This window comes from Saccopteryx bilineata, chromosome 3 (assembly GCF_036850765.1).
Source record: "Saccopteryx bilineata isolate mSacBil1 chromosome 3, mSacBil1_pri_phased_curated, whole genome shotgun sequence".
Classification (NCBI taxonomy): Eukaryota; Metazoa; Chordata; class Mammalia; order Chiroptera; family Emballonuridae; genus Saccopteryx; species Saccopteryx bilineata.
In genome coordinates, this window is record NC_089492.1 from 39,539,730 (window position 1) to 39,565,891 (window position 26,162).

The 26,162-nt window shown below is 41.6% G+C and overlaps 1 protein-coding gene across 1 annotated transcript in view; it reads right to left on the bottom strand.

Annotated features, from left to right (window-relative positions):
- Nucleotides 1–26,162, bottom strand: part of SDC2 (syndecan 2) — a 134,769-nt gene that overhangs the window by 20,499 nt on the left and 88,108 nt on the right. Inside the window, exon 2 of the mRNA XM_066266006.1 lies at nt 4,981–5,092. Coding sequence (XP_066122103.1) covers nt 4,981–5,092 — 112 coding nt within the window. The remainder of the gene's footprint in view (nt 1–4,980; nt 5,093–26,162) is intronic.

Sequence of the window (26,162 nt, forward strand, 5' to 3'; positions counted from 1 at the left end):
TTGTTACCTCGTTTTTCAGCTCGTGAATTGAGTTTTTCATTTCTGTTTGATTTGTTTTTATAGTTTCAATTTCCTTGGTAATATAGTCTTTGTGTTCATTGAGTTGTTTTCTGATCTCCCTATATTGCCTTTCTGTGTTTTCTTGTATATCTCTGAGTATTTTTAAGATTTCTATTTTAAATTCTCTGTCATTTAGCTTCAAGGCTTCCAATATGTTAAGTGTTTTCTCCATAGATTTTTCCACATCTATTTGTGTTACCTCTCTTTCTTTTGTATCCATAATATTCGATTTCCTCTTTCTTATCGGCATCTGAGGGTGGTCTTATTGATAGCACTAATTAGAATTAATAAAGAGTAAAAAGAAAAAAAAAGGGGTAAAACACCCCACAAAAAAAAAACAGTAATAATTTATTATTTCCCCCTTTTTTTCTCTCTTCTCTTTCCCTCCTCTCCCCTCCTCAGGGAAATATCGTGCCTATAATGGAGGGCCTGATTTGGGGTGAAGAGTTCAAGGGGCAAAAAAAAGGGAGTAGGGACCTACTAAATGCAAAAAAAAAAAAAAAAGGAAGAAAATCTTATACAAGCATAAGATGATTTGCTTGTAAGTGATGGTCACCTAAGAGATATAATGAGAGGGATAAGAGGGAATCATAAAAAAGGACCAAAAAAGAATAATAAAGAAGAAAAAATAAAAATAATAAGTAAAAATCTGTTGTATTAAGTGGAGCGAAGACTAAATACAATGGAGACCTTGGGTTGGGAGGACCCAAAATGCCACAAAAATAAACAAACAAGAGAAAAAAAAAATAAAAACAAGAGAAAAAAAATAAAAACAAAAGCAAAAAAGAGAAATAAAGCCAAAAAAAAGCCTTGAGTCCCAAATTAACTAATTTGTTCGTGATTGAGGATTATATGGGAGGAAAGTAAAATGAGAAAAGAAAAAATGAATAGAAAGGAAAAAATAAGAAAAAGAGAAAAACGAAGGAAGAAATAAAATAGGAGGAGAAAAAAACCAAATAAAGCAAGACAAAAAACAAAAACAAAAGAGGAGAGAGTGAGAGTTAAGTGTTTTGGAGTATAACCTTAAAGGAGGGTGAGGATGTAGAAGAAAAATAAAATGCAACACTCATGGGTAGTGTAGTTCAAGAAAGGGGAAGCATAAGATGGGCAGAGAATAGAAGGACCGAGGTGGAGGAAATAAAGGCAAAAAGATAGAAGAAACAAACAACAACAACAACAAAAAAAAATAGTGGATCAAGTTGTAAAGTCTGTGGGTTTTTCTTGATGTTGAGAGGTTAACTTCTTCCTTTTTCTTTTCTCTCCCTCTTCCTGGTCGGTGACTCTGTACCCCAGGCTCTGCCCCTGTGTCACTCTTAGGTAGGGATTTGCAGTTGATGGGATTCTATGGCAATGTCATATAATTGGCTTTAGTCTTGCTGGAAGTAAAGGCTTGTTGGCGTTTGCAGGGTCCAACGATGAGAGAGTTTGCTTTCCTGGATTCTCTCTCCTAGTCCCCCCTTTCTGAATTAGCAGCCTGGTGATCCAGCTATAAGGCTGCAACTGCTTCTGCCTGGGGAGTAAGAGGCTCAAAGAGCTGGGAAATCCCCACTCTATCCCCACTCAGTGCAAGGCTTTGGGAAAGGCTCTGAGAGTCAGGGCCTCCAGTGTAATCAGGCGGGGGTGGGAGTCAATTGTTGTCAAGGTGACTGTTCAGCGCCTATCATTTAGTTGGACCTCTCAACCCAGGCTTTCCACACTTTGTAGCCTGTTTTTGCAGGGAAGAAGAGGCACTAGTCTCTGCTTATGACTAGTGTAGTATAGACCTTATTATCTGCCAAGTCCTTCTTGTTAGCGTTTATCCCTGAATATGGAGGCTCTATTAATCAGAAGTTGCCCCCGCCCCTTTAGCGAGAGGCACTAAAAAATATCACGCCTCTTGTCTTGGATCGCTGAACTGAGAGAGATCTTATCAATTAGAACCGAGGGTGCGCAGATTTTATGGGTTAAGCTAATTTCAGTGATTGGGTCGCAGCTGTGCTTCCGAAGGTATTTTAGGCTGCCTAAGCACGCCCCTCCCCCAACGCTTGATTGTTAGCTTGAATGGCTGGGTGAGGTGCCCCGCCCACGGAGAGAATCTCCCAAGCCTCTCCCGCTCGCCCCGCCACTGGCGGCTGGACCGCACCAGGCGCAGGATAATGGAGCCCCCTGGGTGTGCGGGTCAGCAGGGCGCCCTGGGCGCGTGGAATGCCCAAGGCACGCGCGCGAATGGGGCGCTCCGGGCACGTCAGCGGTGCTCAACCGGACCGGGCGCGCACGCGGCGGCGGCTCACGGGGGCTCACGGCGGCTCGCGGTGGCGGCTCGCGTCGGCCGCTCGCGGCGGCTCGCGGTTCCCAAGTATATGAGCTGACTCACCGCAGGCGCACTCCCTCGCGGCTTGAATGAGCGTCGCTGCGGTAGCTTCCTCCACGCCCTCGTCTCTCAGATTCAAGTGATAACAGTCCTTTTGCTTTCAGTTTGTGTGGAACTCCGGAATGCTCCGAGGATAAATTTTTCTGTTTCTAGTTGATAAATTTGTTGTGATTTAGGGGAGAGCTGTCGGACGTGCTTCTCACGGCGCCATTTCCGTGATGTCACTCCAACTTCTACTATCTTTAAGCTGAAAATCAACATCCTCTGTGCTGTGCAAGTGGCTTCTTAAAGTCTAAATGATGAACTTTGCAGCAACCACCTGCCCAAGGCCGGTGCCCAGGCAGACGCAACGCCAGCCCACATTTATGCCTCAACTTGATCTGTCTGATTAGAGGGCTCAGGATTTCAAATGACCAACTCTAAACCTCTTTCACTTCGACAGGGAATGGGGGGATTAGCAGAGGAGCAGGACTGCTGCACCTGCTTTCTTATATTAAACTTAAGGACCTTCTTGACAGAAATCAGCAAAACGACATGGACAACAGCTGCAGATCTCTAACAACTCTTAGATTCTAAGATCTGCGTAATGGGGATAAAAAATTATCCATACTAATTATTTCCTGAGATATTTTCAAGATGAGAGTTACAAAGCACTTTTGAGGTGCTACAGAAAAAAAATGAGGTGCCATGAGTGAAATATATTAATAGAGTTGCGGGCTACGGAGAACCACTCTTTTCACACTCTATCTGTGTGTGCAATATATATCACTCTCTCGAGAATGAGGGCTATTTTTACATTAGGATTGCACTGTAGGCTCATGGTTACTGGGTCAGCCACCGCCTCACTTGTCTTTTTCAGGCTTGCCATTTTCTAACTTAACGCACTCACTCTTATATAGCTAGACCTATACCAAAGAGACAGTCGGTTTTGTTTTGGATCATTCTGAAGCCCAGGCCGATCTGATTGTCAGACATCTATGTTCAGCATAACTCGGACCATCTGTTGAATTTACAATGAAAATTTAAAGCAAGATAGGTCCTGCATAAGACTTTCCTAGCGTGCTGCTGATCACAAATTCCTGTCCTGATCATTAATTAAACATATGCACAAGCTCTTCCTCTTTCTCAGCTTCTTGGGGGCCACTCCTGGAACAGGTGAAACATTACAAGGTATGATAGATTGCAGAAATGTCCAGAATCATTTATTCCCCCATATATCCATATCCCCTGCAATGTGACTTTGTAGTTCATTGAATTAAGAGGTGGAGTAAGGGTTAGCCTTATAATTTGCTTTGACCAATCAAATATGGCTGTGCCAGTTCTAAGCCTAGGCTTTAAGAGGCTTTGCACACTTCTCTCTTGGTATCTCCGCCTCCACCCTATGAACAAATGGCTGACCTACTAGAGGATGAGAGACTCTGTGGACCAGAGCCAAGTCTGCCCAGCTGCTCCAGAGATATGAGAGTCCAGCCAAGGTCAGCATAGCTGCATACCCAACCTGCAGCTGACCACTGACATGTGCGAGAGCGCATTTAGACCAGCTCAAATTTCCAACCCATGAATAATGAGCTAAATATATGATGGTTGTTTGGAGCCACTGCATTTTGAGGTGGTTTGTATATAGCATTACTGAAGCAACAGAGAACTGATACAGCAAGGAGCTGAGGATATCCCTGCACAATCATTTTACTTGGCTGCTACATTCTCCTTTCTACTTTCTTTCTTTTTTTTTTAAGTGAGTGAGAGAGACAGAGAGACAGACAGACAGACAGGAAGAGAAAGAGATGAAAAGCATCAATTTGCAGTTGCAGCCCCTTAGTTGTTCATTGATTGCTTTTCATATGTGCCTTAGCCAGGAGCCTCCAGCCACTAGCGACCTTGAGCTCAAGCCACCCACTTCTGGGCTCAAATTAGTGACTATAGAATCATTTTGATGATCCCTACTCAAGCTGGTGAGCCTGTGCTGAAGCCAGTGACCTTAGGGTTTCAAACCTGGGTCCTCCGCGTCCCGGGTCGACACTCTATCCACTGCGCCACCACTGGTCAGGCTCCTTTCTACTTTCAAGGAATATACCAGGAGTAAGAAAGTATAAACTCTTCTTGGTCTCATCCATAATCTTTATCAAAGGCTTCACAGTTTTATAAAACTAGTGTTTGAAGAACTTATTTAAGGGTGGTTTTCATGACATCACTGGAAGACTTAATAATAAAATTTAAAGCTGATGTTGACAGAACACTGATTGCAGGCCAAGCAGCACACTCCAAGAGCTAGTGATGTGTCAGCCCTTCTAATCCTCACAACAAACCTATGTGGTAGGAACCTTCCATTCTATAAATGAGGAAACTGAGCTTCAGCCAAGGTACATATACTCCAGAGATCTCACAGCTTAGGTGACGGAGAGCTAGATTTCACACCCAGGCACCTGGACTGCAAAGAGCATGCCTGTCTTTGTAACCACTGGTACCCTGCCTGTCTCCTTGAAGTAAGTTCCAGGACACTGTGTATGTACAGTGTGTGCACATATACAAGTGTATAGAATGGAGGTGAGTGTGGAAGTAGCCAGGCTTACCTGAGCCTGATGCAGAAGCATAGTCATCGTCATCAATAGGATACACTCCTGAAGCATCTTCAATGGAGCTGTTGTCAAGATACATGTCTTTATCAGACGTCAGCTCTGCCCTCTGTGAAAGGAAGAGAAGGGTTTCCGTGAGAATTAAGAAATATGCTTATTTATCTCTCTTCAGGCTTATACTGCAGTGACCAGCCCTCCCTCTCCTCCATTCCTCTGAACTCCCATTTCTGCCTTACCCTTCCTCCAGACTCCCTGACAGCATGTATGCAGGGCTGACCACAGATGAATGCCCCTGAGGGAAGCCTGTGTAATCTAATCTAGTAGAATCTAATGAAGAAGGCACATAGACCTCAGCACCTATCATGCACTAAACCAGAGGTCTCAAACTCACGGACCGCAGGCCGCATGCGGCCCGCCGAACAATTTTGTGCGGCCCGCAGACTAATCCACAAAGTTCAAAATATTTTGGATAAAATTAAGTAAGCCTAGGGGCCTACTTGTATTTTTCATTTCTCTAGCATCCTAGCTAGATATTAGCTTAGTTAACAGCAGTTGTGATGCGAACTACAGTTTCTGGTCGTTTTGTGACACTGAAAAGTGTTGCGTAACAGTTGCCTTTTGTAGACCTAGTGCGGCCCGCCGAACAGCTGTGATCTTGCTCTGCGGCCCACATGCTGAGTTGAGTTTGAGACCCCTGCACTAAACCCAAGTTTCAGTGGTTTCAGTGCTAGTTTTAAACCATCTCAAGCTTTCCCTTCGTCACAAAGTCACTGTGAAAGCAACAAAATACTACAATCATTTAAGACCTTCTTGGGAATTAATACAAAGATACAATGGCCCTTAGGCTAAATCATCACCCAGGGATCCATCAAGGCACACTGAGTGTTTGCAAGCCTGGCCATGCTCACAGCTTTGGCCAAGCTGATCACTTACAGCCAAGAGCTCGCCAGTCGCCTGGGCAGTCCGGAGCCAGACAGATGCCAGGCATGGCACCCTCCGAGGAGCAGTGCCAGTGAGGCTCAACTGAGCCTGCTCCTAGGGCTCATTGGCTTAGCAGAGCCTTCCTTAATGAAAAATGCAAATAAACCCAACAAGCACGTTCTTTTTGTATTACTGGCACATGGTAACAGCAAGTCACACACTAGATATGACAGATCGCTCACTAAGTATACCAGTTCCACAGCTTCTTAGCTCTTCAATAAGAGTTTGAGTGTTAAAATTCAACCTAATCCTGCCAAAAGAATAACACGCATGAATTGAAAGCAGAGTAGACATATTTTTTTTTAATGGTTTTAGTAAACTGACATTTTGCCACCAATGCCTTAGAAAAGCCCAGAAACAAATAAAGCAGACTCTCGGCTTTTAAACAATATTTGTGTTTGGAAATAGGTAGTACTCATTATTGTCCTATTTTTAAAATTCAAATAGAATGCTTGTTCTTGACAGGAATTATTAAAAAAAATGTTTCCCTACTACATTGGCTTTCCTCAGATTTCCTCTTAAAATAAAAGTCTGTTCTGTGACTGGAACCTCCCTCGGAGGACAGACAGGTCCAAGCCCTCCACAACACTGCCACTTTATTCTCTCAAGTTTCAGCTGCTGGCTAGAGACGCTGAAGCACTTTAACCTGAGCCCATATTCCCCACCAGGCTTTGGTGCCAGCTGACAGGAAAGTATGGGAACCCATTTTATTTGAGCTACTACACCAGCACATTCTGAGAGCTGAAACCTTAGGGATCAGCTTTCCAGTGGTCTGGCTTACAGGCATTGAATGACCACGCTGAGCCAAGAGTGTGCTGGAATTTTTCTGCTAGAATGGTCAGAGCTTAACTCTGTGATCTGAGGCCACCCTGATTATACCAGCTTCCAAGGCTATCACCATTCCAGGCCGTAATTCCCAAAGCTTGTGAACCATATCAGAAGCCCTGCATTGCATAGTCTATAGTCAACTTCAATGACCCCTGTTACACTCACAGCTCCTGAGCGCAGGGGCTGCACTTCAGTTCATCATTAACCCACTCACAGTGCCTGGCAGACAGTATGCACTCAGTTAATGCTGCCTGGACTATATGTGCTCCCACCTAAGAGCAATTCTCAGTCCTGCCTGGGTTAACCTTTGTTCTATGCACTTCATCTGGAAGGCCCTCTTGTTCTTTCTAAAATCCTGTCTACTTCAAAACAGCCTCTGACTTCTCCACTCCTTATTTGTTCCCTGGTTATAAACTAATATTTTGGGTTTTCTAGCATATGCACAATTTAAGATATAAACTGTCACCACTACTTTTAACTGTCATATGTACAACTCTCTGAAGGCAGGTCTTCAATGACCTGTGTTGTTCCTTGTCCCTCTTAAAGTGCATGGGTACTTAAATATTTCTCAACTGAGCTTCCCTCAAACAAATTAGCCTTTGTCTCAGGTTTCAGAGTTAACACATGTCATAAGACCTGCAGGGTTCATTCCTATTATTAAAATCTCTCACTTCTAACCCTGGGTGATCACCTGTCCCAGGCACATTTCAGTACATCCAGTTAAGTAACCTAGTCTTAAAAGTAAGTAAAAGACTCCGTCTACATCTTAGCAACCTATTGGGTGACTTTCATTTTCCTCTTGGTTCTGTCTAAGAAGTTTGATGTATCATGGGTAACACTAAGATATTTAATCCCTGCATGTAAATGAAATTTCTGTTCATTAGGTGATCTAGTTGCCTGGATCGATACATCTGCCCAACAAGCAGGCAGATGGGCAGAAGCGTCTCCCAGAGATTCTGGCTATCTCACAGTTCTCACAGTTCAAGCACACTGAGCAGCCTGACAAGCAATTGACTTCCCCAGGACCACTGGCTCCTTAGGAGAGGCTATCAGGCCTGAATTACTACAGGATATGGGGTGGAGGTCAAGGCATGTCTGGAGAAGCTGATTTGCCCTTGGCTACTTGGGGCCTGCAAGGCTGCAGGTTGTATAGGGGCTGGCAGGGTTTAATGTGCTTAAATGAAGCTAAAACTATTTGTTCCTCCATCACCCTATATATGTGTGGTATAAATAATGTCACATCAAACTAACAGTCATCTCTTGCTCTGATGTCAGGGATACCAAGCACATAGAAGGAATTACCAAAATCTTTCTACAGAGTACAATTGATAAGTTGGCCCTTTTCACTTTGTAGCAGGTAACACTCAAAGAGTTCCTTCAGTGTCTTCCTTTAAACAGGAAATACCTTTGCAAATATGACAAATTCCTTTTTGTAAAGACTCCACAGAACGCTGAAAGGAGTTTTGCAGTTAGCATGTCTGGAAAGGGAAATGAATTATGTACTAACATTCCCTTGGGACAAGAAGATGTGCATCTCTCCAAACCCATCAAAACGGTGACTCAAAACAACTGCTTTCACACCTAGCCAACTGGGGGTCTGCCTCCTGAAGCAGAATACCTCAGGACGTACTCCAAATAACTGTCGCTGGATGAGACAGAGCCACCAGAGGAAAGTAATGGCAGAGAGGGGTGCAGAGGTGCGGGCCCCAACTGCAGAGCAGCCACCCGACCGGAGGGTTTCGTGATGAGGTTAATTTGAGACTGACGCAGTGTCAATACTATTGGCCAATGGGGCTTGGCGTACAAGCTGGAAGAAAAACAAAGCTGATCTTTCAGACCTTTTCCCCTTGGCTGATGCAAGATGTGTAGACAGGAGAGCAAAAGGAAGTTGTGGAAAGCAACTAGGTGCAACGAGGGGGCGTTTGCTGGAGACAGAGATAGAGGTGCGCGCTGTTGCCACGTTCACCCAAGGAGACCGAAGTACTAAGTACCCTCCGTAGACAAGGCAGTTCTTCCCGGAGGAGAATGCACTTCTGAGTCAGTTCTGTATCCCTGCAGAGCCTGGAAGGGAAGCAAGGGACACACTGTCTCCTAACTCCATCCCTCCTGCTCTAATCCCAAAATGCAGCAACTTCATCATCTTGGGCTAGAGCATGGTAGTCAACCTGGTCCCTACCGCCCACTAGTGGGCATTCTAGCTTTCATGCTGGGCGATAGCAGAGAAACCAAAGTATAAATAAAAAGATTTAACTATAGTAAGTTGTTTTATAAAGATTTATTCTGCCAAACTTTGTGAAAATCCGACATAAAGTACTTGGTAAGTAATTATTATTATATGCTTTAACTTACTGTAACTCTGCTTTATAAACTTTATAAAGTAAAGTTACTTCCCTACTTTATAAATCACTGTGGAACCGGTGGGCGGTTAGAAAATTTTACTACTAACAGAGATACAAAAGTGGGCGGTAGGTATAAAAAGGTTGACTACCCCTGGGCTAGACCATTACTCAAGCCTCCCTACTTAGCCACTTGCTTAAGCCATTGTCTTGAATCCATTCTCTGCAGAGGGACTATCTTTAGTCTTGAACATTCTTTTACCATGTGACCTCACCTGCAATTCCAGTGCCAGGTGCTGCCACTTCTATCAAAACACCAGTTTCCATGACCAAAACTCAGTGGTCCAATTTTCTTTAGATAAGACCCCTTGAAAGGAAATATACCCCTTTAAGGATGGAAAGTTTAGGAAAGCAATGGTGATCTAGGTCCTACATACTTGAGGATGATGAAAACTATATATTTTGATAAAATGATTCAACCCAAACGTATATGGTGTTTATAATAAATAGGAAGAGAAGCATTAATTCAAGGTATAAAAGACCATCAGGTACATTAATACTGGTTTCAGAAAGAAATATCACAAACCTGTCCATTTTCTCAGCAAAGAAAAGTTGTGAGATAGCAACTGAACAGATCGAATTGTTGGCTTTTTCTTATGTAAGTAAAGCCTACATTGAGCAACTATCATGCTTCAACCTGTCAGTGTGGAAATCAGTTATTTAGAAATCCTAGGTCTTCCTTGAAAGACACACTCTTTTATCTGCTGGATGAATGCCCTCTAAATGCCTTCAACTAGTGCAAACGATAAGATAATGAAAGCTCAAAGTAGTAGGTGTTAAATTCACTTCAGGGTTTAAACTTAGGTTAATAACAAAGTCAGAGAGTGAAAAACTTAACTGTTTACAAACACCACCCACCCCTGAACCCAACCTTCAGACAATTAGCCTTTGGACATAACAGTACAATATTCGTATTACCTGATATTACATTTTTGTATGACATCATAGAAAACAACACTGAGATGATGCCTTTTAGTTTTAGGATAAAGGCACATCCAGTCCTGATTTAGATTCAGATGCATACTAACTTTTATGGTAATTACAAAGTGCCAAATTGGCTGTAACTGTAGCTTATCTTTCCAAAGAAGACTTGATAAGTTATTTTATCGCTAGCTTACACATATACAGGGTGGAGCAAAAGTAGGTTTACAGTTGTGAGTATGTGAAACACAGTTTATTCTTGTTAGTGTATTATTTTCCATATGAACAACTGTAAACCTACTTTTACCTCACCTTGTATTAAATGAAATAATTTCTCCCACACAGTTGCTCAGAGATGATATGCTTGCCCTTAAGATGAACATGCCAATTCTGGCCTCAGTATAGCCCAAAGGAACATAAAATCTTAGAGCATGAATAGACATTATAGGAATCAAGATCACCTGTTTTGTGTTGTTTTTTTTTTTCAAAAGAGACAGAACACCACAGTGGTAAATTAGCTTAAAACCATCCAGTTAGTAGCCAAAATGGAGCCCAAAACTTTGATTACCTTCCTCTGCGCCTTTTCTGTTGCACTATAATGACCTATAACATGAAGATATCAGAGCCATTCAGCCTGGGGTTCAAAGGATTAGCTCTGGCTGTTAAACATTTCTTATGTGCCGGGCATTTTTGTGCTGTGTGTTTTATAAGCACTGGCACATTTATTTTTTTTTTCTTTTTTTTTTTCTTTTTTTTTTTTTTTTTCATTTTTCTGAAGCTGGAAACAGGGAGAGACAGTCAGACAGACTCCCGCATGCGCCCGACCGGGATCCACCCGGCACGCCCACCAGGGGCGGTGCTCTGCCCCCCAGGGGGCGATGCTCTGCCCATCCTGGGCGTCGCCATATTGCGACCAGAGCCACTCTAGCGCCTGAGGCAGAGGCCACAGAGCCATGCCCAGCGCCCGGGCCATCTTTGCTCCAATGGAGCCTTGGCTGCGGGAGGGGAAGAAAGAGACAGAGAGGAAAGCGCGGCGGAGGGGTGGAGAAGCAAATGGGCGCTTTTCCTATGTGCCCTGGCCGGGAATCGAACCCGGGTCCTCCGCACGCTAGGCCGACGCTCTACCGCTGAGCCAACCGGCCAGGGCTAAGCACTGGCACATTTAATCATCTCAGTAATCTCCACTACAGACCAAGGAGCTAAGGTGTGCCCAGACAACTACAGCTTAGACTGGGGGGGGGGGATTCCAGCCCATTTAGAATTTAACATGAACACTCAATGAAAGTGTTGGCCATGCTGTGTACTCCCCCCTCCCCCTTTACTTGTGATTTGCACATAATCGTAAAAATGCCTTGAGAAGAACAGTAATAATCTCACGTTGAACTCTGCTTGATCCAGCACTTTCAAACTTTGGCCATGGAAATTCTCCCCTGAGAATGTCTATTTAACATCTTTTAGAAATCACATTCTTGGCATCACAGGTGGGAAAATTCTGCATTAAGAGTTAAGAATTCTAGCTTAACAGTTTCTTCTCTGCCTAATGTCCTATAAATTCCCTGTATGGAAAAGGCCTGAAGCTGTGTACAGCAAATGCCATTCTTTCATTTTTAGTAATACCTCCTTCTCTACCAGGTGCCTCTTTTTACCAAAGATGTACTAGAAAGAACCTTATGTCTATAACTAGATAAACAGTTGTCTTTGAATATGTGAGCTATGACTAATATATAAGTTTATAAAGCAAATATTGTTGTATTTACAAATACCTATGTTAAGGGATTGTTTTCAGACAACTACCTGGTACCTAATCATGTACCAGGCTTCCTCCACATTTTGTATATAATACAAACAAAAGCCAAGGCCAAAGACGAGGGCACATGTGAAAGAAAATTCTTAAATTCCTATCTAAGAAAGGTTTGTAGCTCAGAAGTGCTTCAAACATCTATCCTAGTTCTTAATTAGTTACATAGAAAGTTAGGTTTTTTTCCTTTAAGAAACACTTCTGCACACTTTCTTCCCATAAAGTGGGGAATGAATTTAAATTATTTACTGGTGCACATTAGGAAAATAAATCCAATTCTGAAAAAAAAAAAAGATCAGGTTATATAAAGGTAGAATCACATTCGAGTGTGAAGTGACTGGAACTCAGCACTCAGGCTGGATTTTCCTGGTGGATGCTTCCCATGGAGTGGGCCTCCTCCTCATCACTTAGAATGTCATTCTGGAAGAAGACCAGACCAGGACCAGGTGCGAGGTTTTCTGCATCCCTACCAGCAGATCACTGTGCTGCGTATGGTCAAGACTCAACAAAGAGCACAGTCATCACATTTCTCCGAAAGGCTGAACTGAACTGTGAAAGAAAATAACCATACTTTTTAAAGAAGTTACCCGGTTACCTCACATCTGGGAAAACTAAATCAATGTTCTCTTACTTGTTCTCTTTAAAAGGGGCAGCCTGGAATTCAGCCTCATAACTAACTGTGAGGAGGACTGCCAGAAAGAAAAGTATGACCTCAGAAAAAACAGCCAACTCCTTAAGAACGCCTCTGACGGGCCAGGCACTGTTGTAGTCTTTGGAGGACATTTAAATGGTTGAAAAGCATTTTAAAAAACAACACTGAGTTGGTGTACTTAACTGTAGAAATTTTCCTCTTTGTCTACAAACAAACAAATAGACAAACTCCTGAGAACTGAATGTGGTTCAAAGCAGTTAGATTTCCTAGCCAACATAGCTCAAATAAAATCTTTCTTTAATAAAATGCTCAGCACAATAATCAGCACATTAACAAAAACAACAACAACAAATCTTGCCAAAGGATCACTTGGCTCATCTAAATATATATTTATGATTAAACAAAATCAAGATAGCCTGACCAGGCGGTGGCGCAGTGGATCGAGTGTCGGCCTGGGATGTGGTGAATCCGGATTCGAGACCCTGAAATCGCCAGCTTGAGCGCAGGCTCATCTGGTTTGAGCAAAAAGCTCACCAACTTGGACCCAAAGTCGCTGGCTCGAGCAAGGGGTTACTTGGTCTGCTGTAGCCCCATGGTCAAGGAACATATGAGAAAGCAGTCAATGAACAACTAAGGTGTCACAATGAAAAACTAAGGATTGATGCTTCTCATCTCTCTCCGTTCCTGTCTGTCTGTCCCTATCTATCCCTCTCTCTGACTCTCTCTGTAAAAAAAAAAAAAAAAAAAAATCAAGATAATTTTCAGAAAAGGTGCCTCACCAACCTCACAGTTGGTATAGTTACTGCTTCAAAATTCTTTTTCTTCCTATGTTTGTCTGTTGGGTCTACAGAGCAGTAAGTGGGCTCAGGAAGTGGTTGCTGGGTAAATTTAAGAGCATCTCAGGCACAATCCAGATCTTGTACGCTTATTTCACTTAATGCTGCACCTGTCCTCTCTCCAGCATTACACACACCAAATGGGTAGGATGCAAGTTCCCCCAGTTCCATTTCTCTTTAATCTGGGACTTGGTAACAATACACAGCCCTAATCACAGATATTCATTGAGAATACGATTTTTTACCAAGAATCCTATCACTGGCATATCACCTACGAACTCCTGTGATCCAAACCCCAGTTCCTATAAGCCACCATTTCATAAAGTTCTAAGAACCTTAACTAAATAAACCAAGCAGAAAGAAATCTAAACTTTGCACTCAAGTTCTTGACAGACTCAATACTTTGTAACCTAGAGAAATGACAGAGACAACTAATTAATATCTCACCTGGAGGGATCTTTTAATTTATGTCCTTTTGAAAGTTTTGAGATATATGAATTGCAAAATTCAATCAATAGGTTTTTTAAATATGCTCCTCCTGAAATTGGTATATTGCTAATACTAAACAAAAACCAGTCTTCTTCCTCCACAATAAGAAAAGCCAACATGGTGGTGGTGGGGGGAATGTGGAGGGAAGGGGTAAAAAAACAAAAGCAGAGCACAGCAACAATTCTTCAGTTTGTAGGGTGAAGGGTTCGGAATCCTGATCCAGAGGGAGAAGGGAAGCAACCTTTGTCTTGAATTAAATTTGTTGGCAACAAAAACTGGGTTCTCTGAAGCAATGTAGTATATGAAAGCAACGCCTGGGACCTCGAGTGGGATTATGTTGAATATGCATGACACACAAAAGGAAAATGTTCATTACTTACAGATGTGCTCCAAGTCCTGCTTTCTTCCTTTTTTGGAATATCAAACAGAGAGAAGAGGTTTGTAGCCATGTTATTATAAGCAATGCTGCCTCTCCACCACTCAAACTAGAATATTCCAGTATTTATTTTGCTATCCATATGACCACAGTTTAGACTAGAGTAAAAATAGAAGCCGTGTGAGCCTAACCTGAAAAGTTCCCAGTGCTGGATAGGGTCAGTATTAATCTATTCTAACTGCAATGACGAGATGTTATTTCCTGGTGGAGTTTGGCAGGAGAGGAGGGAAAAAAAGGGATTTGGAATTTATTTCTAATTCAGAAGTGTTTTGTAAAAACTACCATAATGGAACAGATTCCAAGGCAAGCACAGGAAGCCAATAGGCTCTGGTTTAGATTTCATAATTCACTCTAAGGGTTTTTTACTATAATTTTAGGCCCCAAGGCACAGCCACCTATATTCTCCACCCTATATAGGGGTGCTGGCAGATGCCTCAGGAAACCTATGGGAAAGATCTTAAGTCCAAAGGGCTGACCTCGCCCTTCCAGGCTCCAGCTGACGCAGAGAAAGAAGCTGTGCCTCACAGCAGTTGGTAAGTGGATTTCCCACATGAGCCTGTATTGCAGAGGTCTAAGCTAACACTGAGACTGAATGTTAATACAAATATGGACACTTTACTCCTGGCCTGTAAAGAGAAGCTTGGACTATTTAATAGATGCCAAATAACGGAAATTGGCACAAGCCCTTTGGGAAGCACTCTGGTAATGTGTTTTAAGAAAAATCTGAAATCTTTTATACCATCTGATCAGATAGTTCAACTCTCAGGAATTATCCTAAGGACACATTCTAAAGACAAGAAAAGTTGAGGTGTTGACTATTGCATTAAAGTAAAATCAATAAGTACGTATGTCAATTATGCCTCAATTTAAAAAAAGAAAAGAAAGATCAATGAGACAACTTAAATGCCAAATATAGAGGGGTAGCTATGTAAATTATGTATGACATGTAAATTTTCTCAACATAGCCATTAAAAATCATATACCATAGAGCAGCAAGGAAAAATGAGTAGACTACACATTAAATTTAAAAAGCATATGTTGTTTTAATATTTTCTAATATTACAACTCTATTCAAATTTATAACCATTTGATCAAACATTGAAATGGCAATGGAAAACAAAGAAAGTGAAGGTGAAGTAGGCTTGTGAATGCTTTCTTTCCTAATCGATATTACTGTTACATTAAGAAAACACACGCACACCAATACAATAAATTAAAAATTAAATAAATATATAAACCATACATACAGTGCTAAATGTACTGAAAGTACAAGACCAATGAGTCATGGTCACAAATGACCAAGGACCAGCTTCCAAACAGTATAAATGACTTCTGAAAACTTAATTTTCAATTACTTAACAATTCATGTATTCAAACAGAGACAAGTGCATTATATTATAAAAATCTTTATGGGTGTATAAGTGACAAGCATGAAAAAAAAGTTCACACTTCAGGAAAGTGCCACAGAATGACAAAACAGCACTTGGGCCACAACTGATCTATTTTATCTGAAGTCACAAAGACAAAAGTCAAATAAAATGGATATTCAATCGCAAGATTATTGGTTCTAAAATTTCCTGAATCTAATTATCCCTCTCATTGGCTAATCTTTCCTCCTGGGTCATTTGAAGCAAGGAGGCCATTCCATGTCAAGGTGATGTTGCTGTTCCCCAGTGAACATGCTCCTTTCCAGCTCAGTCCCCAGCAGCGGAGCCAAGCCAGCAAGCCCTGCAGATGTCCCACACTGCTCCTGGTTTTCAGGACCCCTCTACTACACTTACCTCGGCTGTCTATAAGGGGAGTCTTTTGTTCTGCCTCTCCTTTTGCTGATTCTAGAGACCCTTTGGGTTGACACAGTGCCTACCTAAACAAGGAGGGCTTTTCTAAAGAAGATATTTACAACTGGTTCCTTTTGCTGGAAATAAACAAAGCTAAGAAGAAACGAGATAAATCAAAAGGTAATGTGACCTCTGATTTCAAAACTGAAGTCAAGATCTTCTGAACTTTTTATACTCAAAGCCAAGTCACAGTGAGGTCTGAACCATGCCCAAAAGATTATTTTGTGGGTACAGTCACAGTACCTATGCCATCTCAAAGCAAATACATTTTAGAAAGTGCTTCGGTTAGTGTCTGAGTAATTTATTTGAAGATTAATATTTATGGTTTTGCCAAATGAAGAGAAAGGAGACTTGTGGATAGTAATCTTTTTTCTACCAACGATAAACACTTTATTGACTGTACAAACCAACACATGGCCAAAGCCTTCAAAAACCTATAACGTAACCTAATCCATCTCAAACCTGCCTTCTGTCTTCTGATCTACCTCCACCAGCATCTCCACATGAAGACATTCTGCTAATGGAACCCTTTACTTTTATTCTTATGTTATAAGGATTTGGAGGGCGAGAGGAAGGAGGAAACTTTGCAAGATGGTCAAATTGCATGCTCAGTTAAAAAATAATATTTAAGCCTGACAGGGTGGTGGCACAGTGGATAGAGCATTGAACTGGGATGCGGAGGACCCAGGTTCGAGACCCCGAGGTTGCCAGTTTGAGCGTGGGCTCATCTGGTTTGAGCAAAGCTCACCAGGTTGGACCCAAGGTCACTGGCTCAAGCAAGGGGTTACTACTCGGTCTGAAGGCCCACGGTCAAGGCACATATGAGAAAGCAATCAATTAACAACTAAGGTGTCGCAACAAAAAACTGATGATTGATGCTTCTCATCTCTCTGTTCCTGCCTGTCTGTCCCTATCTGTCCCTCTCTCTGACTCTGTCTCTGTAAAAAATAATAATAATAATATTTAAAAAACACTTTATCTAATGGAGCATATTATTATTTATTATTTTTTGCCCCCATATGAGGGTTTGATTCATGGTAATTCAGTGATAATTAAGTCTCAGTTGGAACACACATTCAAAAGCACCATTTCATAAGAGACATAGCATTTAGTTTTCCAAAAATATGCAGCATAAAGAAAAGCAAATAGTTATGAGTCAGAAGCACATCTGACCATTTGAAGGAACTATTTTTCCTCCAAGTGAATCCAGTAATGAAAGCAGAGTAGTACCAGCTGGTTCCACCAGTTCTGAAGTGAGCCATCCGAGAGGCCCCTGTGCTGATTTAACACCCAAAGGTTCTAAAGAAAAATTAGTGATGATAAACCAAACACCATTTTCTAAAAATTCCCACATCCTCAAGATCTTCTATTCTTCACAAATTAACGGACCACACTATTTCTACAAATGCCTTTTGTGAGGCAATCAATGGCAAGGTCTATATAAAAGCTCCCTTTTTAGGATGAAAGCCACCTGGACTACCTGTTACATCTTCATTTCCCACAGACACAGAGTCTTACTGAGAATTAAAAACCGTGGGAGCCCTGTCCACATTAATGGTCTCTCATTCGGGTCCTGTCACTTGCTTTTCAAGACAGGGCCTGTTTCTAATAGAGTTAACTGCTCCAGGCACCCTGCCTGGAGACAGTGCCTCTACCCACAAAGTCGTTTATTATTTAATTGGTACAAGATCAGCGTGCAGCCTGAGCACAACCTGGTGCTCATGTGTTAGTTAGATAGCCATGAAGACACATCCTCTCCTCATGGGTCTCAGGATATGGAGGCTGGGGAGCTACCAGCTTCTATTATCCCTCACTCTGACTGAACACATCTGCCTACAACCAAGGTTATGGAACAAAGACATACTTCTGACTCCCTCTTCTTGCTGCTTAACCTTACACACGGCTTGTAGAAAAATAACTCGCTTCGTGCCTCTCCTGCTGTGGAGGCTGAGGGACTGCAAGCTGCCTGGGTAACCTCTTTGGTATGCAAGCCAACAGCTCCTCACCTAATAGCCCTTCCCCTGCCTCACTGCCCTGGCCCACCGGTGACAGCCACAATCCCTTCAAGTGGTCACATTGCAGCACAACCCCCATGGAAACCCATTTGTAACTGCTGAAGCTCATAGCAGAGAATAATGTTTTTAATACACATTATTCTTTGAAAATCCTTTACAAAAGCAGCAATCAATTGTGCTGCGGAGGGGGGAGAGGGCTCTGTAAAAACCTGTCACTCGGAAATCACTAATATTGATTCTTTTCCCTTTCATGGCTTTTAAGAAAACAATCTCATGCTAAGAAACCATAATCAATTTCTCTAGACTTTGCTTTCAAGAAACAGCATCTAAATTAAAATATATATATTTAAAATTCAATTAAACCATAGCAAAGACAAGAACTCCGTTTGTTATCCTGCCTTTCATTTGAGGAACATGTTTGCTTTTAAAAGAAAAGTCAGTTGAACGAATGCCATAATTATTAAATACTGATTAAACCTCAGCAACTCTTATAAGGGTTGTTTAGCAGATGACACTAGCAGAATTAAAGGGAAATCTGTCTTCATTTGAGATCTGGCACTCCCATTCTTCATTTGCAAAATAATATACTATTTTCTCTGTGCCTATTCTTAGAGAAAACTATCAATTCTAAAGCCTGTGTTTATAGACAGTCATGATTCCAAATGGTCACATCCTGACTAAGCTTCCAAATACCAGAATATTTTAAGTCATTTCACAGGAATTATAGTAGCTATATTATTCTGTCAAATTTATCTTTTCACAGTAGGCCTCATAGAAAGTCAAGCATTTCAAAAGGCAAAATGTCAGTATTTAAAGCTACAATGCGCATAAAGTACAATTCGACATATTCATTTAAAAATTATATTAAAAACCCTCATCAGCATCAAGAGCCAATTTCCAGATTAGACATTAAGGAAAAGTATAATTTAATGTAATGCCTGTCATCTGTACTTCTATTTAGAAAAAAAAAATCACAAAGTCTTTATAAAAATGCCATATATATTCTTTGGTTTCTCTAAATTTTACCTTTTACTATGAAAAAGCCATATGTAACATGCACGTAGAACTGGAATCAAATAGACTGACAGCCCACGATACTGTGTGTCAGCATGGCTACCACAGGAATGAAATTAGATCTGATCAAGTCCAAGGAGCCGGCAAAAAAAGAAAAAAAGAAGAAAAAAACCCCAAGAAAACCACTCTTTGCTTTGTTCCTAAATAAGAGTAATTTCAATTTCAAGGCAGCTAGCTACAATTACTGGGGCAAATATCTGGTATTCATTCAGGTTTCACATTCCTGACATCCAAGAACCACAGGAGTTTACAGAAGGGATGGGTATACAATTTGCCAATTTATTAGTTGAGAAGTTTAACTCCCTCTCCACACCCATCCCAACCCCTCAAATTAGAGAAGCCCTCTGCTTTTTCACCAAACTAAAGCAGCAAGAGCTGAAAGTTCTGTAAAATTCTTTAACACTGACTGATCAAGAGCTTAAACCTTTGTCAAACCCTACCTCCTGGGGCTGTCACACAAGGGGGATTTCAGAGCTTCACTGGCCTGGGCAACCTTTTTATCTCCAGTACGTTATTTTAAGCAACTTTTCTCCAGCAAACAAATCTCTGGCCTTCCTCTCTGCCATTTTAAAACTGTAACAGCACAAAACAGTTAAGCTTTGAAACCAGAAATCAGCCCGGTCAACTAATTGCAATTACACCTTTCTATTTGAATGTTCTTAGATCAAGGCTGTCTAATAAAATTTACTATGATGATAGAAATGTTTCGTATGTGCCCTGTCCAGGATGGTAGCCACTACCCACTATGAGCATTGAGCAGTTGAAGTGTGGTTAATGCAGCAGACATGCTGATTTTTAAATTGTACTTATTTTTAATCATTTTAAATTCAAAGAGCTACGTGTGCCTAGTAGCTACTGTAGTACACAGTGCAGTTCTAGGACTTTATTTAAACTGCTGTTGGAAGCTTAGATCAAAGCCATCTGCTGCTGCTGGGCTAAGCCACTACAGGGTTAAATGCTCTCTCCTTAAACAGTAACCTCACATTAGTAGAAAGCAATGCTTAACAACATAATTGGCTTTTCCATCACAACTCTCCCTTGGCACTTTACACCTGCAAGAAAAATTAAGGATTCAATCTAACTAGGTCCTTTAATAACTATTTATCAAACACCTACGATGTGCTGAAATGTTCTACCATTTGTTTTAAAATAAAATAGCAAGACTTGTGAATGAATAAACAAAATGTGGTACAGTGGATATTATTCTGAGGTAAGATAAAATGAGCTATCAAGCCAACAGAAGACATGCAGAAACATTAAATGTGTATTACAAAGTGAAAAAGAGTCAGTCTGCACAAGCTACATTATGTATGGTTTCAACTACATATATGACATTCTGTAAAAGGCAAAACTATGGCGACGCTAAAAAGATCCGTGGTTGCCCAGGGCTCAGGGGTAAGGTGGGATGAGGTGTTTAGGTCAACGAACCTATCCCGTATGAAACTGTAATGACAGATACATGACATTATACATTTGTCAAAGCTCACAGAACTGTACAACACAAAATGTGAACCTGAATGCAAACTGTGACCTATAGCTAATAATAATGTACCAACAGCACTCATTATTTGCAATATTCACATGATAATAACAAATGTATACAATAAAGAAAATGAGGAGGCTACAGGAGTATATGGAACTCTATTGTACCTTTTGTTCAATTATTCTATGAATTTTAAAGTACATCAAATAATAATAGTCTACTTTATCATGAAGTCTAAATGTCTGAAAAATGCCTGAGGCCTGTCCAAATATTCTGCCCTGAGCTATTCTCCCTGCTAGGATGACACCAGGTTTTTGGCAAACCAGCACACAAGAAATGGTTCCTAGTTGCTTTAACAATGTGTGTACTTGGCTGCCTCAGCCCTTGGTATCAGACTCAATTAGCTGCACCTAGTGTATAAACATTCATGGATTTCTAAAAGTTGTAAGCAGCCCATTCATAGTGGTAATGGGTGTTACGAATTCTCATTCATTCATTCATTCCTACCACTACTGCTGCATCACAAGGAAGGAAGCTGCCAGCAGCAGAGAGGCCCATGCATTCTTCTCCTGGGAAAACGGCTCTTTTCTCCGCATGTATAAAGTGAAGGGAGCAACCGCTATTCCTCTAGTAAGCTGTCACAATCACTGGAGTGCTCTCTGACACATTAATTTATTGCAGGGGACACAAACTCTAGCATATTGTGGTAAATAATAAAACTAAAAAAGACATGCTTGGAATAACTGAGGAAATCTGAATATAGACTGGATATTGAAAAGTATTATAGAATCATTAACTTTCAAACATAAGATATTATTGTCCTTGCTTATAGGGGATGAATGCTGAAGTATTCAAAGGGGAAGTCTGCTGATGACCCAAATTTACTATCAATAATACAACACCCCAAACTCTACCTAGAAAAGAAAATAAAGTAAATACGGTAGAATACTAGCAATTATTGGATTTAGGTGGCAGACATTGTCCCTACCTGACACACAGAGACAGAAGAAGACCACTTATATAGGTGTGTGGCTTTAATGGAATTCATGTATGTATTCAAAAGGCTAAAGAAACAGAACTGGTGATAAAAATTACAGGTTATGAGTGTCTCAGATATTACCACTAGGAAAACAAAACTTTGCCTCCTTAGCACGAGTCATGGAGGGTTTTTACACAGCTATGTCAAGAGAATGGCATTCAGAAATTCACTCCTATCTCCATTCTCCCCAACCCCTTAATTTAATTAAACAAAATATGGTGGTAGGACCAAATCCTAAATTATTAATGTGTTATATTTTAATATATATATTAAAGGGGCAACTTTAACATTCAAGCTGTATGCCTATGATGTTTTTATATTTCTGACTGTGTTATAATTCAGTCATAAGGATTATTAAAGAAAACACACATAAAGAGAGCAATCTAGAAAACAAAGCCTTGTCCCGGGTACCAGAATTCTCTTTAACACAGGTTCACATTTACCAGATACACAGCAGGTGGACCATGTGGTTCCTTTCCAGGTGCATCTGTCAAAGAGATGCCAATTCTCAAGCATCTTTAGTAGGCTTTGCCTTTTACAGGAGCAAAGCAAATAATCTCCACACTTTTCATGAAGGGGAAAGGCTTAGATTTTTAGTTGCTTAGAGTATACACGTAATGGAATAATTTTTTTTTCACGCTGCTTGTGTTTTCCAAAGAAGTAAGGCGTAACATAAATTTGAGAAGCTTTAAATATCTTTCTCACAGAACAATAGTCCAAGACTAGACGAGTGCTTCAGAACCTTCCATAGGAAGCTGTCAAATGACTATGCACAGGTGTGATTCTGATCACACCTGTGCAAGATCCTACAGCCTGTGTGCACAGTAGGCCTGGCTTTGTTGCTTTCCAGCTAGTAGAGATTTTGTACCTGGTAACCATAGACAACCACTCTCAGCTGGTTGTTGTTTAGGGGAAGAACTGTTGTTTTTGTAGGGAATATGTAGGGGGTAATTATGGTTTAATTTCCGAATAGCCAAACAGTATTTCCAGATAAATTCCTGATGGAACAGCTACAGTACACTTGACTTCAGGTAAATCACATGTTTTCTTTTTTCTTTTGCTGCTAATATAGCAGAGAAAAACATGGCAACAATGATACCACTTCTCTTCACCCCGAGTTCCCAGGTGCAGACTCCAGGTCTCCTGGTGGCTCAGATACCAACCAGGGTCTTCCTTTAAAATCCAATCTGTTTCCAGCCTTGCCAATCCCCCAGGGAAGCTAAAGACTTAAGAGATCCCCTTAGTCTAAAGATGCTAGCCACTCTGTATCCATTGAAGCCAAGAGTTGATTTATTTGTTCTTTGAGTATCTACTATGTGTAGGGTGCTAAGACCACAGCACTAAAGATGAGTGTATGATAGCTGGGCAGTGGGGAAGAGGTGTGATGGGCAGGAAGAAAATAGGGAAACTGAGTCATGGAGAATGCCAGCTTTCAGGCGATCAAGACAATATGGGGAACTCAAAGGAGACCTAGTTCTGCACAGTGAAGGGGAGGGTGTGTGTCCAGGAACAGGAATTATAACGTGAGATGAGGTTGTGGAAGGTCTGATCCTGAAGGGCCTTCGAGGAAAAACTAGGGAATTTACATTTACTCTGTAAGCAAATGCGAGACTTCAAGGAGAAGTTTAAATTTGTTTATTTGGAAAGACCAGGCTGGGTGTAGTATAGAGAATGGATAAGAGGGGCTAAAAGAGATCAGGATGATGAATCTAAGGTGGAAGAATTGGAAAGGAGAGAACGGAGTCAATGATGTTAATGTGAGTAAAATCACCAGTCCTGCCAACTGATTAAGTACGGGGGAAGTGAGAGGATATGATGATTTTTTTTTTAAATAGCAACAGTAGTTGCTGTCCATATAGAGTATTCATCTCAAAATATGACCAATATCTAACAAGACAGGTTTTACTCCAAATTTACAACTAGAAACCTGAACCCTAGCAATCACATGGTCTGCCCACCATCACCTGAATATTAAATCTAACACCTAGGTTTCTGATTTGGACCCTGAAAAGGGGAGCAAAGTCCTATACTGACTCAGGACTACAGGAAGAAGCAGGTGTGGGGTCGGTCACATAGCAAGCTGTGTTGAGACAGGAGTTTGAAGAATGAACAAGCAGGACATACCAGCAGGAGTGACTGAGGTAAGAACAGAAATGATACATGACAGATAATTGTTTCTCAACTTATGATGAATAATTGGATTCTCATAATGTTCTTGGCCACTTGCAGGAATGTCAGGGCACACAGCAGTTGGTAGGTGTGGGAAAGAATCCAACCTGAAGTCAGTGCTCCTGCACGGAAACTCTGAGGTTGCATTTCCTTACCGGCAGAATGAAAAAGCAGTAATGTCAATCTCCTGGGTTTCACATGAATATGAAAACGATGCGGCCCTGGCCGGTTGGCTCAATGGTAGAGCGTCGGCCTGGCGTGCGGAAGTCCCGGGTTCGATTCCCGGCCAGGGCACATAGGAGAGGTGCCCATCTGCCTCTCCACCGCTTCCCCTCTCCTTCCTCTCTGTCTCTCTCTTCCCCTCCCGCAGCCGAGGCTCCATTGGAGCAAAAGATGGCCCGGGCGCTGGGGATGGCTCCATGGCCTCTGCCCCAGGCTCTAGAGTGGCTCTGGTCGCAACAGAGCGACGCCCGGGATGGGCAGAGCATCGCCCCCTGGTGGGCGTGCCGGGTGGATCACGGTCGGGCGCATGCGGGAGTCTGTCTGACTGACTCCCCGTTTCCAGCTTCAGAAAAATACAAAAAAAAAAAAAAAAAAGAAAACGATGCAATTTGTGAAACAGCTACTGAAAACTGTAAAATGAAAACCCAGCAAATAACTGTTTACATTTGTATAGATTCATTTGCTCTACACAGGTCAAGGACCACACTAAAAACGTGACCAGCTGTTCCTCCAGCTCCAGCCACCTCCAGGGAGATTACAGCATTGTCAGTCGGCCATAACTAAACCGGGTGGTCACAATCATCCCGCAAAACATGGCAAGAAAACAAAACAAAGGAAAGAAGCTGATCAGGACTGAAAATGAAATGAATAGAGAATCTATTACTAAGCCTAAACGTAACTCTATCTCAAATGAACTTACTGAAATAGAAGTTACTCATGAGTCTACACAGTGTTGAATTAATGTTATTTAATGACTTACATTAGTTGACCATTTGGCAGTAAAAACAGATGACACAACTATGATGCCACAGATATGGGTCACAATATGTGCAGAGATGAGAACTCTAGAAGTTGTGTCAGATATTTATAGTTTGTGGCTCTAGATATCAATAATCACAATCAGGACATAACACGCCTCCATTGTTTTTAGAAAATGAGCTTAAATAGTACCTAGGCTACCAAGAAATGATGTCTAGTCATCCCAGGAGAGCACAAATACCTAGTAAACTTTAAACTCTAAAGAGCCTGGGGAAGTCACACTCACCTCTTCCTCTCACAATACCCAAGCAGCCCAGAGCCACTAGACCCGCCCCACTGCGGAACTCAAACATAACACAGAATTGCTCTATAGCAGGTTCGAACACAACAGCTAATCATTCTAGCTGGCTGGACTCGCTGGTCCCCAGCTGGTGGCCAGAGATACTTCAAAACCCAAAAAATAGCCTGACCTGTGGTGGCACAGTGGATAAAGCATCGACCTGGAAATGCTGAGGTCACCGGTTCGAAACCCTGGGCTTGCCTTGTCAAGGCACATATGGAAGTTGATGCTTCCAGCTCCTCCCCCCTTCTCTCTCTCTCTCTCTCTCTCTCTCTGTCTCTCCCTCTCCTCTCTAAAATGAATAAATAAATAAATAATTTTTAAAAACCCCAAAAATATTTACACAAAACAAAAGATTTTAAGTATGAACCATCTTTCCCTCCAATATGAACAAACACTTCCATCAGATGATCTGGAGTCAACGACTATGAAGAAAATGATTCGTTCCTTAGCCCCTCCTGTGGAGCCAGCTCTCATTGCCCCAGGCCCTCTGCTCAGGGAAAGGCTGTGCTAACACACAGTGAGGCCAACAAGATGGACCTGGGAAACAGAACTTGGCCACAAGACTAACTATCTGAGCCACACTGATGGGCTTTTTATATAAGAATAAACAAACCCCAACTTAAGTTCCTAGCAACACTCCCCTACTGAGAAGGCCAACCTGAGCCTTTACTTGTCCTGAGCTTAGACCTTTCAAGATGAAAAAGTCTACCTGTTAATAATAAATGCCCCCTGAGAGAGCCAAGATCCAAAGGTGCTAATGATACTATTATCTCTCCCTCTGGGTTCCGAGAACCATCAGGGTCAAAAAGCTGACGGTTTATGAAATAAGAAATGTTCAAGGTACTGCCTTCAGGATTTTTTTATTATCATTTGTGACAGTTCTATTTGTGGCCAGCTAGG